This window comes from Amblyomma maculatum, chromosome 2 (genome assembly GCF_055883805.1).
Source record: "Amblyomma maculatum isolate TAMU_Amacu chromosome 2, ASM5588380v1, whole genome shotgun sequence".
In the NCBI taxonomy this organism is placed as follows: domain Eukaryota; kingdom Metazoa; phylum Arthropoda; class Arachnida; order Ixodida; family Ixodidae; genus Amblyomma; species Amblyomma maculatum.
Window position 1 is genome coordinate 3,935,331 of NC_139345.1, and position 18,867 is coordinate 3,954,197.

The window sequence follows — 18,867 nt, forward strand, 5'->3', positions numbered from 1 at the left end:
TGAATCAGGCCAACTCCAGGCCATTGACTATGCCGTTTATCGCATGCGCGGTGTGCGTGCCCCACGTGTGCCTCTGACTGAAACTGAAGACCCGAAACCAGCGAAAATTTCTTCATCCGATTTGTTTCTTTTCACAGCGGAAATCGTGTCAGTTTCATGGGGCGAAGTAAAAGGAAAACAAACAAGGAGAACAAAGCAAGTGAGTTCCAAAAAGCAGATAGTTTGTGCGAAAAACCGTTCACGACAGCGTGTTTATCTTTCAGAACCAGACACGAAGCAAAAGTCTGCCAGAAACGTCAAAGCAGAATGCAGCGTCGACGATCTCCTTTCCCAGGTTAGCACTGCTGTTTGATTTTGGATGCCGAGGGTCATGCCGGCACGATGTCCTCTAGTGAATGTAACTGAAAATCATATTACGGTGAGAGTCGTGATGCTGTTCGTTTTGATTTCTTCTTTATCTGATATTTGAAACGTTGGATAATATTTCAGCTTGCGGCTTTCATTTTTTTTTTTTTTTGTTCAGATGGAAAGCTGCATAGATGAACTGCAATACGATCAAGCAAGGGAGTTTGGCGAAACCGCCTTGAAGATGGCACCAAGCAACCTGAAAGTACTGGACAGCCTATCTGGTCTGCTCCTTGAAATGGGTGACCCTGCAAGTGCTTTCGAGGTAAGAACGTAATGAATTTACGTACACGTACACGGGCTTGATTTAAATTTTTTATTGTGGAGCACATTTAACTGATGTACTGCTCAAGCAAGAACGCCGAAGCGTTAAGTGTTCTGCTTAATTAATTCCTGTAAATTTTTAATCTGTTTTCAAATCCAAGTAAATTTGCTGGTTGCGGCCGCAAAGGCAGTACGCATTACAGTGACACATCGAGCTCTTCACTAATGGCACAGATCATAGATTACAGACACAATTTATTTGGCTGCTGCAGGTGATGGGTACAATATTTATACATATATAGACATGTCTTTAAACACAATGAACAGGACTGCAAACACCACAGGAGCCTCTTCACATGCACTCTACAGTGCTGGCACTGCCGCTACTCCCGTGCTTATGCAAGCGCTCAGATGCAGAAATTCGCTCACAAAAATCGTTCATTGGCCCATAACACTCAGGTTACATACTGAGAGCTTCTTGGTACTGGACTTAGATTGAAGCTGTCGCATTGCCGACGGAATCAAGACTTGCTCTAAGAACGCAAATGTTTCTTCAAAATGTCACACGTTGGCTTGGGATTGTGGTCGTAGAGGACACACAGAAGTGTCACAGTATGCAGAGGATGTGGGGAAGATGCAACACATCAGTACTAATACCCTGGCCGCTTGGAGCTGCCTGGATTAGACTCCAGCTCCACGCCGCTCACTCGTTGGACACCCGAGACTCTTTTTAGTGCTGTCCCGCTGTGCAGCCAGAGCACGAAAATTTTTCACCAATGCCAGCATCAACAAATGCCATAGGTGTGCCAGCAAATCTGTGCTGTGCAAATCGTGTCACATGAATAAGCTCTATAAACCGATTTCACTAAGTCCACTGCACATGTGTGCGTTTACCAGGAGCAGACGAGTGCCAAATTGATTGCAGTCCTTTGCGGCATATGTAGGTCGGTGCAGGTTCGGACATGTTTGCTGATGGGTAAGCACCAGGTGATTGTTTCTTTTAATGTGAAAGCACTGCATTGCGATTTCTAACTGGCACACCATTCCCAGTGTCATTGACTTGCTGAGATCAGATAAAAAAAAATACATCAGAGCGAATTCGAGCCCAGGAATTTTTCGTGGTAAGCAAGTACGGAATATCATAGCTATAGCTGAACTAAATCACCCTGCATGCTTTACTACCACTTTTTTGCGCTGTTGATCGCATGTCATTGTCTTCATCAGCTTCCATTTATGTGCAATGAATCCCAACCTACCACTATCACATTGCCCTCATATACTCCTGTTGCACGGGCAGTTTCAATGCCCATTGAGTCAATGGAGAGCGAACTTGATGGGGAAGGGGGAGGGGACCACACGGTGGTTAATGATGATTGAACTCGATCGGTATTGACTCAATGAGGTTCGCAAATGCCTATTGGAATGTTGAGGGCAGCCCCGCACCCACCATAAGGTGAAAACAAGACAAAAACTTGAAAGAAACAAAACATCTTCTGAGTTAAATAATTTGTACTGCATTAACCAGTTTGTAAACTAGTTTTTCGGGAGTCAGAATGATCTCTCTCTCTAGAATGTGCGGTGTCAGATGTAAACAAACTAACAATATTCTAGGTTGTCCAGCTGTTCTGTGGCAGTGCGTTGAGCCGTAGCATATCGCTCATGTTCTCCTTTGAGCATGCTTCATGACAACCGAGACCAAGAAGAGCCCTATAGGTGCTAACGATAGCAACTATGAACACGGCAAAGACGACCGGTGAGCTGCGGCAGCATCACTGGTGCAAAATGAATGGGGCGATTGCACGGCGTTAGCCCATTGTCGTTCCACCGTTGCGTGCCTGTGGTACCTCTGGGTTATGCCAAGCTATGAGGCATTTCAGTATCCTGCGAATGAACTGTCAATTAAAAATAGCACTCAGTGCGCTATCCGCCTCGTTTTGTCCTGCTTCACTTCATACATATTTTTACTGGATGTTGTTACCCGTGGCACCATCTGTCGGATCACAAGCTCACTACTTAATGGTAATTGAAATGTGCCGTGTTGTAGCGGTGCAACTCGATTACTCTCGTAAATTTCGATGGTTATTGACTCAATGAGCATTGAGATTGCCCGTGTGACAGAGGTATTACAGGCCAACTGCAATGAAATCTCTTGCTGCATAAAAGGAGCGTTTTCTAGTAGTTTGTCAATAGAGTGCACTAAAAACAAGACTTGGCATTCATAACTGATGCGAGCATTTCAGGAATTGCTTACAAAACCATTGTTTTGAATTAAAACTAGAAAGAAGGCAACCATTACTAAGAGCCATAAATGGCGTAGAAAAGGGTGCATTTGGACCTTCGACCCTTTGGGCACTGTTGTTGTGGTCGTTTTGGTGGCTTTCTGCTGCTTGCAAAGACCTCAGCGGGTGGCCACGCATTATATTCAGGCATCCTAAGGGATGCGAACAGTGATCTAATGATTTTACATCTCTGCAAACAAACGCCAACCACTGACATGAATACAGTTTGTTTAACTTTGTGTTTGTGCTTTCTGCACTTCAGAAGCAATGCACTGTGCGTTCTTGCATACCGTGCGCATTTGTCCACGAAAACAGCTATCACTCAAGGCTCTACAATAACGAGGTCAGATTAGGAACAAGAAAATGAAGCGATGCTTATAAGGTAAAGCCAATGAAGGTACTGTTCAATATATATAGGAAGTGATGCAGTATTTTTTCACACAGTACTCAAAAACACTGTGCGCAGAAACAGACAAAAAAAAAGTATTCACCAGTTCATGAGTGGTCATGGTCAGTGGGCATTGCTTTGGTGGCCAGGTGCCATCCTACCTGTCTGGGGCAGAATGGTCGATGATATGGCGATGGACTGCTTAAGCTATGGGCGACGCAGCAAGAGGAAGGTGCGTGAAGAATAGCTGGATACCTTTAGGAGTTCGGCGGATGACGAAATGTTGAGTGTCCCTACATCAGAGGTCGCAGCGGTGGAAGATGGCAGAGACCTAGCGCAGGCAGTCCGAGAGAGATGCAGGGCAGCATGAACCCGAAGTTCATCAGCTGCCGCCTCCACATTCGAATGCCATATACCTCCTGCCCCTTATCCTGTCTCTCCTCCTCTCCTCTGTTATGGTGCATGACAAGTGAGGCTAAAATTTTTTTGTCTTGTCATATGATTGTAGAATTCCATTTTTGTGAGGTTCGGGTTGAAGCCACTAACATCTGGGATTAGTGTTTAAAATTTTATGGTCATAGTGTTCATCATTGTTCAGATATGGTACATTCAGTTTTATACCCGGACTTAAAGTTGGGGTGTCTCTGCTAAAGAGGTATGAAAGGCTGCAGTGCAAAAGTTGTATCAAATTAGTCCCAAAAGAATTCCTAGTGAACATATATAAAATTTGGAGTCAAAATATGCAACGGTTATTGAGATACAAAGCTGAAACCAAAATGATGCATTTACCCACACCCCCTTGAGGCACCTTGTGTATTTGTTGTCGCTCACATAGTCTGCCCTTTTTGCACTGCAATGCCTACATGCCTACAAGTTCTTTGGGAATTTAATTTGTGCTTTGCCTCTGTGGATTGAATTTATATCATCCTGAGCAGAAGGAAGAAAAGGCTACAGCTGAATTTGGACTGCTCCTAATGTGCATGTGAACACATGCAGCTGCTGCAGAGAATGGTCCAGTTGGAGCCCGACCAAGGATTCCAGAAATATCTCAGTCTGGGTCAGCTGACAGAGGGCAAAGAATCACTGGCGCACTACGGTAAAGGGGTGCAACTGCTGTGCGACATCCTGCAGAAGCAGCCTGGCCCTGCAGCCACCTCTGAGGTTGGTGCACACTTGAAAACTGCACCCAGCACCCATGCGGCTGCAGGGGGTGTGACAGGCCTTGTGACCACTGCAAGTGTCTCCACTAAAGCTTCGGCAGGTGTGCGGTAGCTGCTGCTTTGGCATCTTTTCAACATGCTTCCATGAAAAAGCATAGTTACAAGCGGGACATATATGCTCAATGAAATGGGTGGATTTCATTTTGCCAGAAATGAGATACGCTCTTGCAGGCTGTATAAAGTAAGCTTTAGGGAAAATGTGGAAGCTCAGTCAAACATACCGGCATTGTGCACCCTCAAACCACATTTTAAGATAAGAAATATGCTGAAAGCGAGCAAGCAAAAAGAGAGTGTAGCGCCGTCGCGGTGGAATGTGGAGAATAAAAAAATGAAGTCGAGCGGCTCGTGCCCGAGGCGCAAGCTGGGCACGCCTGCTATGTTGCACACCTACTTCTGGTGCTCCGCTACAACCTTGTGAAAACCAACAAGAGTAATGGCCAAAATGCTTTCTGAAAAGCTTACATTATGTTTTGATTCAGCCTGCAAGGACATAGCTCAGCTCTGGCAAAGTGAAATCACAATGCCGATACGTTTGCTTAAGTTTTCATTGTGCCGACAATAGTCCTAAGAGGATGCAGTGCTTCGTTGCACTGCAGCCACTGTGGTCTGTTCAAGTCTATTGTTAGTCACCGTTGTCGATGCGCAGCAAAAACAAAAACTAGAACCCTGCTTGTGAAAGCTGGAGGCAAATTGCTAGGTCACTGTGCAAGGCCTCTTTGCAGTATGCTTTACATTACAGAGCCTCTACTTTGTTTGCTTGCTTTGCAACCTTTGCAACTTGCTTTGCAACCAGTTATAAGTGTACCTTTTCTTGTTTTGCTTCAAGGAATGCAATGGGACAGAGCTGAATCGAGCATTGTCGTCGGCATACTGTGCCATGGCTGAGATCTACATGACGGACTGCTGGTGGGTTTTATAACTTTCCACCTTTTGGGTAGGCAAGTGTAAAGGATTTGCTTATTTTGGCGCTGTTATCTTGCATACTTATAGCATGTAAATATGGAAAATAAAATAATGAAAAATAATTATTTTTTACGAAAAGCATTCACAAGCACACAATTCCGTTTTTCTTATTCTTCTATTTTTTGAATGCTTTAGTATTAGTTGCTTATTGAGCAGCTGTGGTGGGAGTTGAAATTTTTTGAAACTCCTCATTTATTTAGGGGCTTGTAAGCACTCATATTAGGTGATGCAGCAACAAATTACACTGCTCTGTTTTCTTCACACAGTATGCAGCAGACATTTTTTTCTTGGCAATCAGTGCTGTACTATTCTATAATATCACAGACTTTGTGCATGGCCACAACATAACAAAGTTGGTGTCCTCATAGGAGTTCTTGTTGTTCTTTGAGAACAGCATACCATATAGTGCCATGTGCCATACTGGTGTTAGGACAGCAAAGAAAAATGGAGGTTATGTCTTTATATAATTTCCAGCGACTGTTTTCACTGAGAAATGTTGCTGTAATGTTCAGGCGAATCTTCCCTTGATGGAGTGTAACTCGTAAAAGGAAGGTGATAATTCATTAACTTGCTACAAGTAAGCTCAGCCATCCCGCTGCAAAGGAAAACTCTTAGAGCTGTCACAGAAATTTTGTTGTTGAAAAAGAATTAATCTTGGTCCGGAGTACGAACGCGGGACCACTGCCTGACCGGGGTGGTTGCTCAGCCGAGTGAGCTCTCCAGGATGGCTAGTGGATCAGATGGTAAGTGCGGTTTGATGGACAGCTCAAAGTGGGAGTAGTGTTGGCATAATGTTTAGAAGAATCCCTGAGGTGGAGTAAAATTTGTATTAAGGGAGTAACCACTCTTTTATTACAACTCCTACCTCTGCACAAGCTTAGCCATACAGCTACGAATGAAAGTTATACAGCTTCCAAAAACATTGTGGTTGAAGGAACTTTAATCCTTGTTCCCATTCCCGGATGAAGCCTTGATCATGCTGAGTGTAGTTGAGCATAAACCGAAGAAACATATTCTCTTCATAGATGGCACCTATGCTTGATTTTGCTCTGATCTTGGTATGCTACACATGCAACGGCCATGCATGAGCTTAGCCCTCATCAGTGGCATGTTTTGTTGTGCATTTTTTCAGTTTAGCAAAAGCAGAAAACTAAAACGTCAAGTCTTTTGTAGATATGCCCTTGTGCTTATGGCAATCTTGGAGACTGTTGGTTTCTTTGGTGGATTGACATAACAGGTCGTCTGAGCGCTCACAATTAATCTTGAAACTGTTTGCAGTGATGAAGATGATGCTGAAACACAGTGTGCCGATCTGGTGCAGAAAAGCATCGAAGCTGACCCCAGCAACCCTGAGACTTACCAGGTTCAGGCCAGCTACCTGCTTGTCAAGCAAGAACATGAGGTTAGGACAGATGTATGGCTCCAGCAGATTAGCGAATGTCTGAAGTCACCAGGATGCACAACTTAGAGAGGTGTTCTCTGTATGTGTGTGCAAGCATGTGCGTTTAACTTCTCAATGGATGTAGGTGGAAATTTTCATTTATGTTAGAAGTGGTTTTACGACTACTTGCTATTCTGCATTATTTCAAAAGGATTTTTTTTTTCTGCCCTGAGTGTTCTGGAAAGCCTGCAGATTCAGTGAAATGTGGTGGAATATTGGTTCAACATTCAATTCCTTTCTGTGTGCCAGTTGTTTTAGCAAAAGCTAACCGGTGTTTTTAAATATAGGCATTAAGAGATATGTAGATGGCTTCTGAGGTGATGTAACATCAATGTTGGCAGACAGAAATTGGTGGATCATGTTAGCTAGTAAGCTGGTCAACTAATGTTTAAGACTTAATTTTTCAACTATTACAGATAGCTGTTTGATTGCAATCTGAGATCTGTAGCCAGCCATTAATAATAACCATATCGCTCTTAAAAAATTCAACTTCCTTTGATACTGTGGCTCAAGAGATATCCACCACCGCGTCTGCTTTTCAAAGAAATGAGTGTTGCGAAGCGGCGCACATCATTGTACACCACTCCATGGCGCGCATGCTGCTCTTCTTCTGCCTGTGCCGTGGTGTTGACACTGCTCGCTGTCCAAGCCCATGCAAGAGAGAGAAAAGATCACATGACACATGCCACATGGAGCGATGTGTGGTGATTGATACCACGCATATTGAAGGTACGTGCTTTAGAAAAGGCCCTACAACAGCGAATATTTGATGCCATTGCAGCCCGGAGTAAAAACCTGTTCAAAATTTTTAATCTTACAAATTGCAAACAACGAATCTGCAAAATGCTGCGAGAGAAAGTCCTTATTCAGAATGAACCTGCAGTGTCATGGAAATTATTGTGAGGGGCAAACAGCTTTATAAAACGCATCCACAGAGTTGCAACACGCCACATCCACAGGTAAACTATTCCTATCTTCAGTGGTCCAAACTGAAAAATAATTTTTGAATGGAAATATTAGCCTTAGAGGCGTAAGATCGAACTTTCGACCTGAGATCTTTTTGGGAAGACAGACAATGCGGTGAAGGAAAATCTGAAGCTGCAGAGATTTTCATTTGATTATGATAAATAGGATAAAAAAGTTTTATCCGTAGCTTTTTCATATGTTCGCAAAGCAGCACCCAGCCAAGTTCTTCCCTTTAACACACTGGAGCCCAGAAAGCGATCATACTTCCCCAGGACAAGTCTCGCAGCTAGGGACTGAATCCTTTCAAGTGCATCAGTGTGAATATGGTGAATCGGATCCCACACAGGACAGGCGTACTCAAGAATTGACCTGACGTGAACAAAATATGCTGCCTCTTTTTGTGGTCTTACCTATTATAATGGTTACATTGTAAAGTGTTGGGATATCAACCAATGTTATTAATTATGCTATTAACCTGCAAATAAAAATTTCAGGATGCAGTTCTTGTACTTTTCATTCTAAACAAAGGTGACCTTGGCTTCAAGACTTGAGAACCACTAGAAGAAGTCACCCTTCTTGTAACTAGGGTAAAACGCGACGTGGAGGTGCAAAAAAATAAGGTGGCTATGGACGCAGATAGAAGGCGATGCAGGTCTTTGAGGTGCATGTATCTCAAAGACTTGCACCTCAAAGACTTGAAATCGCCTTCCATCTGCATATGTACCTGAAGTGCTGTTTCTGAAGTAACACAGGCGTATCTGGTGCTACCTTATATTAGAATGCTGTCCACGTTGCCCTTTCCTTTTGTGAGCTTTCTTTGGCTTGGTTACGACTTTCCGTTTGTGATATCCTTGTGCCTTTATACGCAGGCAGCAAAGGATGCCATGCAGCGAAGCCTTGGTCTTTGGCTGCCTCAGCACGAGCGGTTGCTACTAGGAGAAGATGCAGGAGCTAGCGACCCTGTTGAGGTGACCACCGGTCCTTATGCTACTCTTTCCCAGTGACAGAAAAGTTTGCATAATGTTTGTTTAGTGTTTTATATACTACTTTTTTTTTTTTTTTTTTTTTTTTTTCAGGTTTGTCCTCTTAGCTACAGTAGCCGTGTCAATGCAGCCAAAATCCTAATAGAGCTGGAGATGCTTGATGTGAGTCAACATTTTTCTCTTGATTCCACCTCTTCTGCAGGCTCTCTCCTTTTCATATCTCAAGAGCTTTCACATCTGACTGTGCTTGGTGCTATCTGATATTGCATGAAGTAAGCCGTGTTTATGGGATTCTTTATTGGGACCCGGTGTGCATTTTTTAGGCTGTTCAGTGGGCTGGTATGTTGTGGCAGTCTTAAGAGTTCAGATGTGAAACTTTTTATTATTGTGCCCAGTATATAAATTGGAGTTCCTCATTTTGTCTTAATGCCGGCTGTTGCATAAAACAGATTCGAAACTGATTCAGCAGACTGTGAAGCTGCTAAGGAACACTACAACATTTGGAAAGCACAGCAATATGATAACATACAGGAACCTGCAAAACAACACAACAAAGAATGGAGTCATGTGGTGCATGTGCAAGTAAGAATGTTGAGAAATATTTGCATTGAAACAAAATACTTTTCATCACTAAAAAATCAAATTTCAGAGAATGGAAAATTTTTATAAATTGTGTGCAGGGGTGGGTTTATGGGCGGCGCTTAGAGGGGCCATTCCTACTTCTGCACTGTATTTATGGGTGTCTCAGTGCTAAAAAATAAGGTTTTGCATCATTTTCCCAAATAAATTTTCTTGCTTGGGATGTGGGGAGAAGCTTGCCTTCCCTTTTAAGACATTTTATTTGAAAAGGCAGTATTTGCTGCCTTTGTTCATTTGGTTTGTAGGCGAGAGGCACCTATATAGTGCTTGTTGATGGACTAGAATTTAGTCAGATGGAATTGGAGGAACTGCTCCATGCATAGGGTTTTCCTATTTTATTGCACAGGAGGCCAACACCATTCTGGATGGTCTCGTTGAAGAAGATGACGAGGTGGTTGATGTCTGGTATTTGTTGGGATGGCTGAACTACCTCCGTGGAGAAGAGTACAAGGGCAATGCACGATACTACCTGAACCAAGCTCGCCAGGTGACTGTTTATCACCGTTGACTCTCTTTGGTAATTTGATAACATACAGTTGTACCTCGAAATAGTGAAGTCGTACTTTCTGAAAAAACAAACTTTGTTATACCGCAAACTTTATAGCATCTAGGTTTCTGTCTTTCAGTAGCGCAAGTGATATTGCGTATCCTTGAAACCTGCTTGTTCTGCTTTATTTTGCCTGCATGCCTTCGTGAGGCAAATGCAGACAATTTAAAAAAAAACGCTATACAAAACGAGCAATGAGAGTACAATAAAGCTTCGTTAACTCAAAATCACATACCTCAAAATATCGCATCAGTCCAGACTTTCCACGGAGCCGAATTGCTTCCCACTGGCACTGTGCATTTATATATTGCCCTCAAAGCGTGTTCTGCCCAAATTAAGGATATGTCGAAATCTGTATTGATGGCTAGAGGTATAAACGCCATCACCGAAAATTATCACGAGCTTCGCATGGTAATGCTGCGAATTCCGTGAAATGGGTGCATCAGATAGAAATCAAGCAGCACTGCAGAAGTCCATTAATGACTTCGAGCAGCCTTAAAACCCGGCACGTGCTTTCACAGGCTGATGAGAATGAGGCATGCAAGCAGAAGGTCGTTTTTCTAAAGAAAGGTTGGACATTGCTTTGCAGTGCTTAAAGTAACCGAGATGATGGTAATCTAACCCAGCAGCCACAGACCACCATAACAATAAACGGCTTGGGACACTCGTGTGCACTGTCAACCCGCCTTGGGACACAGAGCAAAAATGGTCATGTAGCTGCACATGCGCTGCTACTGCTATGAGTGGGAGGCGCTTGAATGCTAGCGCCTGCAGCAAGTGCAAGCATTGCTGCCTGCAGTCTTGTCGTGCCTTGACAAAGTGCCAAGAGGATCCACGGCTGCATTGCAGTGAATAACATTTCCTTTCCTGCATGCGCGGTCTGCAAGAGGTACCGTGCGGTGATCGCCATTGCTTTGTGGCTCCGAGGCTATCGCTTTGTTTGCGGCCGAATAGGGATCGGGTGCTCCAGCATAGCACCTCAGATCTAACTAATCGGGCTGGCTCAGGCCATTGCTTTGAATTATCAGGTCAAATTTACATTAGGGAAAATAGGACCACGGGAATTGTTTGAATTACCTATGATTTCAAATTGTGTCTGAATTATCACAGTTTGTTTGTAGAGTGCCGTTGATCACTGTTTACTGCTTTGTAAACATGGCATAGGAATGGTGCATTAGGTACTCCTTGATTTCTTACGCGTGTGCTTTGTGTATCTTCTGAGTCTTTTGTAGTGTCACTTTAATTCTAATGCTTGCCAATTCGCCTTCAGGTTTGCACATGTTCCTCCATTTCCCAGTTTGTACATGGCTTTGCAGAGCACCTTTCACGGGCACCAAGGGAACTACTGCACGGGTCGGGTTGTTTGTTGCAGCATGCCTACAGTGCAGGGATGTGCTGTAGCAGATGACGTGACTTTCACTTCCCCGGCACAGTATCCTGTGTGTCCACGAGAGGCACCATATGTTGTGGCAGTGTTTGTGTTCAAGCTGGAAATGGACGAGCATGTAAATTGCTCTGCTAAATTTTCACACCACTAGGTAAAAATTAATATTGGTTTGAAAGAAAACAAAGGTGCAGTGACTTCATACTGCTTGGTGGGCATATCACTGCACCTTGGTGGGAGGGATAAAGGAATGAAAGAGAGAAAGAGGCACTGGTAGTCGAGGGCTCCAGAATATATTCAGCCATCTAACAATCTTTTACATGCACTGGCATTGCACAGTACATCCTGAGGCCGTTTTGGCTTTGTTGCAGGGTGGCCACCTTAGCCTACATATCACACAAGTTGTATGTGTGTATGAAGGGGACTTCTAAACTTTACCCCACCAGTTAGTATATGCTATGTACAATTATTGAATAATTTTACATTGTAGGCGTTCCGAATTGAGAGCTTTATGATTTTCTATGGAACTGATGAGCACAAACTTAGACAATCCATGGATAAGACAAAAGGACGAAGACACAAGGCGTGGTTGTCTACTGTTTGCGCTGATCAGTTCCATAGAAAATTATGAACCAACTAGGTCCTACGGAAATTTTATTGGAGAGCTTTATGACATTCTGCAATTAGTGCTATTGCATTCGTTAAATGCACTTTACATTCGTTATATATGCACTTTAGTAGTAAGTAGCCTGTCAAATTTTGCATGGTGTTGTGAGTGGAATGACTATTCAGCAGCTTCTAAGTATTGCTGCAGAAAGTGCACTTGTTCTGCTTTGCCTCATTTCTCCGCCATGTGCAGCTGGCCCACAAGGTGCGCTTTGACGACGCACAAGAGCTGGCGCACATTGAGGAGCTGCTGGCAGAGCTGGGGCCTGAGCAGGAGGAAGATGGAGATGACAAGGGAAGTTTTGCCAGTGAGAGTGAGGATGAAGAAGAAGCCATGGAGGTCTAGGCTCTGTGGAATAACACAAATGTAAAAATAAAACAAACATTTCTTTTGAAATGCTCTCTTTCAATCTTTGCGGTTATATGTCTTCATACTTATGTAGGCTCTCCGGATAGTCCTGAACAAGTCTTTTCACTTGTCAAAGTTCTTTTAAACTCAGTCAGGAGGTTTGCAATCGCTTTAGCCTCGAGAAACCCTAACAAGTTTCTAAAGTTGCAGAGGAAACCCGTGTGTCAAGGCTTGCATCGCTTCCTGCCTGACATGCATGCAAAAAAAATAACCCTTAGGAAATGTCCCAATTGGATCAATAATGATTCTGTGTGCAGCCAATCAGTCTGCTGTAAGCTGTTGCAGTATGGTCAAAATACAGAAAGCCTTTCTCATTAAATTAGAGCCAGCTGCACCTCAGATTTGAACTTCTTCTGTCCATAGATGGCAGCACTTGCACATCATTTGATGGAGTTAAATGCTATTCCACTCCATAAAGCTCAACATAATATGAAAGTTTAGCTTCCGCAAAGTAGGACTGCCAATGCTACCGGAACATTGTCTCTCTTTAGAGTGCCAAACTTTGTGTCAATTTACAGCTATAATATTAAAGCTTCTGAAAGTGCCCATGTATCCTCTATTTTCACCTTGCATGAAGTAAGGTGCACAGGGGACCTTTAATACACTCACGAGGAACACCAAGCTTCCTCGTAAACCACTCTGAGAAGCACTGCACTATAGCCGAGTATGGTTGACTGCGCACGACATTCTTATTGAAGCTGCTCATCTCAGCAGTCCACAATTTGGAAAAGAAACTTTACATATATTCATGGCTGGTGGCAATGGGTGACCATAGTTAGGCAGCAAAGCACAACTTATTTTTGCTTCATTGTTCTGAATGGAGTGTGTGCAGTGTCCCAAGATATATTTGTAAACGCTTTCAGACTTGAGGGAATTTTTGAATCTTGTAATAATTTTATCGATGATGGTGTCAAGGAGCTGGACAAAAGTGGCACCAACAGCAAAGCTGATAAACAGCTCTATGCACGCTTCTAACAAAAGTATTCTAAACCATACTGCAGACATAATTTAATGATACTTTTTTTAATTTTCTGTGCAGTGCCAAACAACTGCAAAGGTCAGCACCTGTGTATGCAAGGGCTGCACTGAATCGTCATATCAATTGGACAAGTGTATGGTAGCGCAATCAAATGTAGTCCAAAAGTAGTGTCCACGTGATTATTGAGGTGAAGTGTTTTCAGAATGAGACCAGCCAAAAGTGCTTCTTCTAAACACCTTGCTGCATATGCTGTCATGACCGCTTAAGCCAGTGCCTGCATGTGACAGCTGGTATGGCCAGGCAGCAGTGCTAAATGTGCAGAATAAGGTCTATAGCTTTCTACCAGAATCCTTTACTTTTTTTTCTCTGAGCGACAATGCCAGTTAATACATTGACTCTGCCTGATCCTTGCAGTTTTAGTTGAAGTGCATCAGAAGAACAGCTTTTTTCAGTGCCTGGCCGTGTGGGTGCACAGTCAACTCGGCGATGCATGGCTGGCACATCAAACCAATTTTTAATTTATTTGCTTCATCATTTACAGTTTTCTTTTTTAAAGGCTCACTGTGTACCACTCCTTTCGTACTTGAAGGCTGGCCAGCGGGCACCCTTTATTTTATGTGAGTTAGCAAAGGCATTCCTTGGGAAACAGAAGGATAGCTAGCAATTGAAAGGAATGCCAGAAAGGGACAGGGCAAATATTTCAGGAACTCATTAAGGGAACCCGTTTGCTTGACACGTGCCTTCCTGAAATGAGTTAGGTGTAGTTTGTAGAGAGCCCACAGAGCCCACACTCTATTTGACAATAACCATGCACTCCTTGCAGATGTTTTCATGGTGCGGTGCAATGGCTAAAGCATTTTGCCATATTTTGCAGTTGTGCTGTAATATCTGCGAGAGCCCAAGTGCAGTGCTGGTATGCTGAACAGTGCATATCAAGAGGAGCTGTTGCAGTTTGCAGATATACTTAAAGCAAAAGTGTCCACTATGTCCAAATTTCCTGATATGGCTGGCCAAATGGTGTTAAACACAAGTAGTATTCAAGGAACATAAGTATTCATTGTTATGAACAATTAGTTTGTCTTCAGTGAGCCATGCATACATTTTGGAATTGTTCTTAGCCGTGTACTTGGGTAAGCAGGAGTGAATTACTCAACAGTGAGGCAACAAGGACCCTGTCTTTGTGAGGAAGTGTTAAAAGGGAGATAAGGAAAATTGAGCTAGCCTAACTCTTTTTTTTGTGTAACTGGCTTCCTTCTCCATCGCACCACCTCTCTCTATCTACATTTGCCTTGTTTTGCAAAAAACAATGATAGCTGTAAACAATAAAGCAATATTCAGGATGAAGTGTTAGCTGTGACATTATTGATATTATAAATAATATTGGTTAATTTTAGGTGGCACTCATTGTTTTGTTTACAAAAAATTGCAGAAATTTACGTGTTCAAACTTAACATCACACTCGAAAGCTCTGCTTTGGCGTAGGTTATCTTAGTACATGGTAGATATAGATGACACTGCTGTCTTTTTGCCTGCTGTGCACGCCGCTTGATGCGTTACCTCGGCCTCCAACAACTACCGCAAAGGACCAGGCACACTATCGATTTCAAAGCAGAGGGAATTCACCTGGCCCATCACGTGAGTTTATGCAGTTAAACCATGTGATACATACATCACGGATGATGTCGCGCACATGTTTGTCAGCAAACACAAAGGCATGTAACTTTCAAACAGGTGACTTCAGAGAAACTGCAGACTAATAGTGCCCGGCCATGTCACCTGCTGCCTACTAGAGGCGCGCTATGCCTGCGTGGCTTTGGGTAACGTGTCTAACTCTGGATTCAAATATCCTGACATTCAATGCACAGTCATGTCACCTGCCAACTACTGCCCACAAAGGGCATGTTCAACGGTTCAAGTTTGGAGCTTCAAAGGTACCTCATGTTTTGTGATTTACCCAATCAAGCAGGAATTCTTGCATTAAAACTAATATTTATCCACCTGAATGCTATGCATGAAAGCTCATTCATTATTTCTCTAATGCAAAACACAAACAGCAAATTTTTAGAAGCATGTACTAAACTTCAGACAAAGTGTCACAATGGTCAAAAATTGTAGAATTAAAGTACTAAAATTTACCGGACAAGTACCCGAGGGATTGTGGAGTCGTCTATTTCAAAGGTGCACATGAAGCTGGATATTCGAAGAAAAATAAATGGTACTGGTGACTAAATCTGTATGAAATTAAAATAAGGGAGAATATGCCATGATGCTCCTTTGTTTTTATGAATATATTATTTGTTGCTATTTCTACTTGCAAAAAAAGCAAAAAAAAAAACAGAAAAAAAGCCCACATTTGTGATATAAAGAGTACTAAACTCTCCTGAAACAAGAAAATTGCTGCTAGGCATGGCACACACCATTCTGTGGGTTTGCTAATTTTTAATCACAGAACCACAATGAAATAACAAATTTCTGTTGGAAACTCCACCTGTAAGGGTACGACAAGACAGGGTTAATAGCTCCCTTCAGCTACTCCTCTTGCTGAATCTCATTCGTGTGCACGCACTTTCTTAATTTGTGCCTCTACTGTACAGTTGTAAGCTAGCACATTATGTCAAAGACTACCTGACATAGATGCAAAGCCTCGCTTTAACCAAGCCCTATGAATGTATCTGCGTGGCCTAGGAGTAGCATGTCTGATTCAAGGTCCAAGGGTTGTGGCTGAAAAAAAAACATACTCTCACCAAGTAATGAAAAATGCTTTAAGATATGTCCTAAAGCATTACTTAGTGAATGTATCTTTTCTTCAGCCCCAATGCTTGCTTCTTGCCAGTCAGGATTCCATCGAACCCTTGATGATGATTTAGATTCAAGGGTCCTGGGTTGTTCCCATGCCCTGTAACTTCCTACCAACTAGACTACCATGTGGACTCGTGATATCACACACCCTGCCAACTAATCTGTGACTTGTCAAGTCACAGCCTGCAAAGACCGGCTTGCTAGCACGCATGTGTGTAGCCATGCACAAGAGCTTGTCTCTATACATCAAAATTTCATCCTCAGCTTGCTGCTGACATACTTAGGTTAAAACATGGCAATAGTTATAACTGAACACTCATTCAAGATAATGCTGTGAAGCACCCAGTTCTCGGCCTCACAGCTTACAGCGCCATGAGGCAAACCAGTTCTTTCTGTGAGTGAACACAAGCACAGCATCGGATAAGTGGAATAAAACAAAACAGGAAAAAGGAGAGGAGTGCCCCAGTTGGCAAAATGTTTTTGAAATAAGTGTGATTTCCTTAACTGTGCCTCGTAGCAAAGGCTCCATTCTTTTACATACTTCTGTGTCGCTGGTTTAGTTCAATATATCAGTACTGTTGGAAACATGTAGTCCAATATATGCCAAGCATGCTTTAAGTTTTCAGCGGTATTAGGGCCCCATCAGATTGCTTTTTACATGTTCTTGACATGTGGTGTGTTGCGTAGAGTAAAATATGGTTTGACCTGTAACAGTCGCTTTTAAATCCCCTTACCCTTGAAGAGATTTTAATTGTGCAAGGTTGCAAAATATGAGTTCACATATTCCTAGAGTGCAACAAAGCATAATGCCGAAGGGAAACCAGCACTAGCTTTATTTAACTCGAGACTCACCAAACTGCTTTTATATGCCATTCAGGCCACTTGACCTTGGTGAATGAGGAAAGCTTGCTAGTTTATTTTCATGCTGTTCTGGCGACTGTCCAGCCGTCCTTATCTGTGCTAGCATTTCCTTGCTAATATGTCTATTAGTTTCCATTCATTTCTGCAATATAACCTTTACTCTTCAGCAGCATGATAGAATACACAATAAGTGAATCCACTTCAGTCAAACATAATTGGCCAGTATTGCATTGCTTGGCTGCTACAGTGGAAACAATGAGTATAAATTGTCCAGTTTTAAGAGGCATTTCAGGTAACTGAGAAACTGCACAACAAACCTTAAGGTTTTGATGCAGTTCTGAATAAGCATCCAGGGGAGAAGGCGAGGTTATCATGTGTCAGTTTGAGCCTGACGAAGAGCAAGAACTTTCGTGCGCTCGAGTTGGTTTTTGCTTGGAAGCTATGCTACCACAGTTTTATTTATTTTTTTTTTTTTTTGTTTTCTACCAATCTTGCAAAGTTAAGCAAGAATAAACACACGCATGTGAGTGATGATATCGTGCCACATGAAGTTTGTTTCCACCAAAAATGGAATAGGCAGAGAAGAGCAATTAACAATAGTGAGTTGATATGGTACCGTGATGAAACTGATTCCCCAAAAACATGCAACAAGTGTGGGTTTGGGTTCACAGTATTTGGCCAATATGCTCCGCTAATAGCGCTCACTCCGACTCATCGGATATGAGTGAGCAATTAGAGATTTTTCAAAACACTGGAGCGCCGATTGTAGTTCAAAGGCGTGGAATGCAGGCAACGGCCTTCGTTCGAGGATGTGTGAAACTGTAGGTCCATGCAACGACGCACTTATCCGAATCGAGTGATCTGATCCGCAACGAATGTTGTCGGCCCGCCACAGCTGTGCGTCCGATAGTTTCATATGCGCGGTATCGCGTCAGTTACGTGCGCTGTGCACGTAACGCAGTAGCCCAACTGGCAGCAACCGTTCGATGGCGTCTGTCAATCGATCGCTTAATTCTCATGCTGTCACGCTACATGTTACTATAGTGTTACTACGTGTACAATATCTCGGTTTGCGCGCCAGAAATAAGCTGACCGCTGTCAGCCGTAAACCGCCATGCGACGGCGCGGCAACCAGCGATATTTTGCATGTGCAGGAGGATATGCAAATTGTCTGTCCTTTTCAGCTCACAGGTTAATTTGATGCATTTCGCCTCCACCTGGCATCTTCAACACAAGGATTACACGCACTGCAATAACACACCAACAGAAATCCCTATGCCGTTCTTTCCAACCTCAGCCTCAGCCCACGCCCTCAACCTGTACATTGCCTGCGTGCGCACGGCCACCCGGCAACCACTTTCCGAAATTAAAAAGAGTTCTTTGTTCGTGGTAGCATCGTCTCTTCCTTAGTTACAAGAAAATAGAATCAGTTATCATTCAACTCTCTTTGGTAAACCTTGTTAACGTGTACTAATATTTTAATGCTAGCAACAGTAAATTTTTGTAATGGAAATTATTGTCCTTGTACATGCGTGTCTTGCATGTCGTCATGGCTTGTGAATCACCATAGGCCATCCAATGGCGGTGACGCAGCACAGCGTCACGTGTGCGTCGCTTGTGGATCGACGAATGAGAAGCGCCTACAGTGACGTAGCGCGCAGGAATACTGAGCTC

General features: G+C 43.1%; 1 protein-coding gene across 2 annotated transcripts; it reads left to right on the forward strand.

The window, feature by feature from the left end:
* The first annotated feature begins 20 nt into the window (after positions 1-20).
* Positions 21-12,547, forward strand: LOC146197864 (uncharacterized). Of its 2 annotated transcripts, none has more exons than XM_084593125.1 (10): positions 21-199; positions 248-334; positions 524-670; positions 4,333-4,497; positions 5,383-5,462; positions 6,798-6,921; positions 8,796-8,894; positions 9,003-9,071; positions 9,895-10,035; positions 12,339-12,546. In XM_084593125.1, the coding sequence occupies exons 1-10, from the start codon at positions 44-46 to the stop codon at positions 12,489-12,491; spliced, it is 1,221 nt and encodes a 406-aa protein (XP_084449251.1). In that variant the 5' UTR covers positions 21-43; the 3' UTR covers positions 12,492-12,546. The 2 variants fall into 2 exon arrangements, with proteins under 2 accessions (XP_084449251.1, XP_084449252.1); XM_084593126.1 differs by having other exon boundaries at positions 24-199; positions 264-334; positions 12,339-12,547.
* The last annotated feature ends 6,320 nt before the right edge of the window (positions 12,548-18,867 follow it).

What these genes read in the sequence shown, in the direction of transcription:
- LOC146197864 (XM_084593125.1), top strand. Translation starts at nt 44, where the DNA reads ATGCGCGGTGTGCGTGCCCCACGTGTGCCTCTGACTGAAACTGAAGAC. An exon ending in AAACAAGGAGAACAAAGCAA is followed by an intron (nt 200 to 247) that starts GTGAGTTCCAAA and finishes CGTTCACGACAG; the next exon opens with CGTGTTTATCTTTCAGAACC. An exon ending in TTGTCAAGCAAGAACATGAG is followed by an intron (nt 6,922 to 8,795) that starts GTTAGGACAGAT and finishes CTTTATACGCAG; the next exon opens with GCAGCAAAGGATGCCATGCA.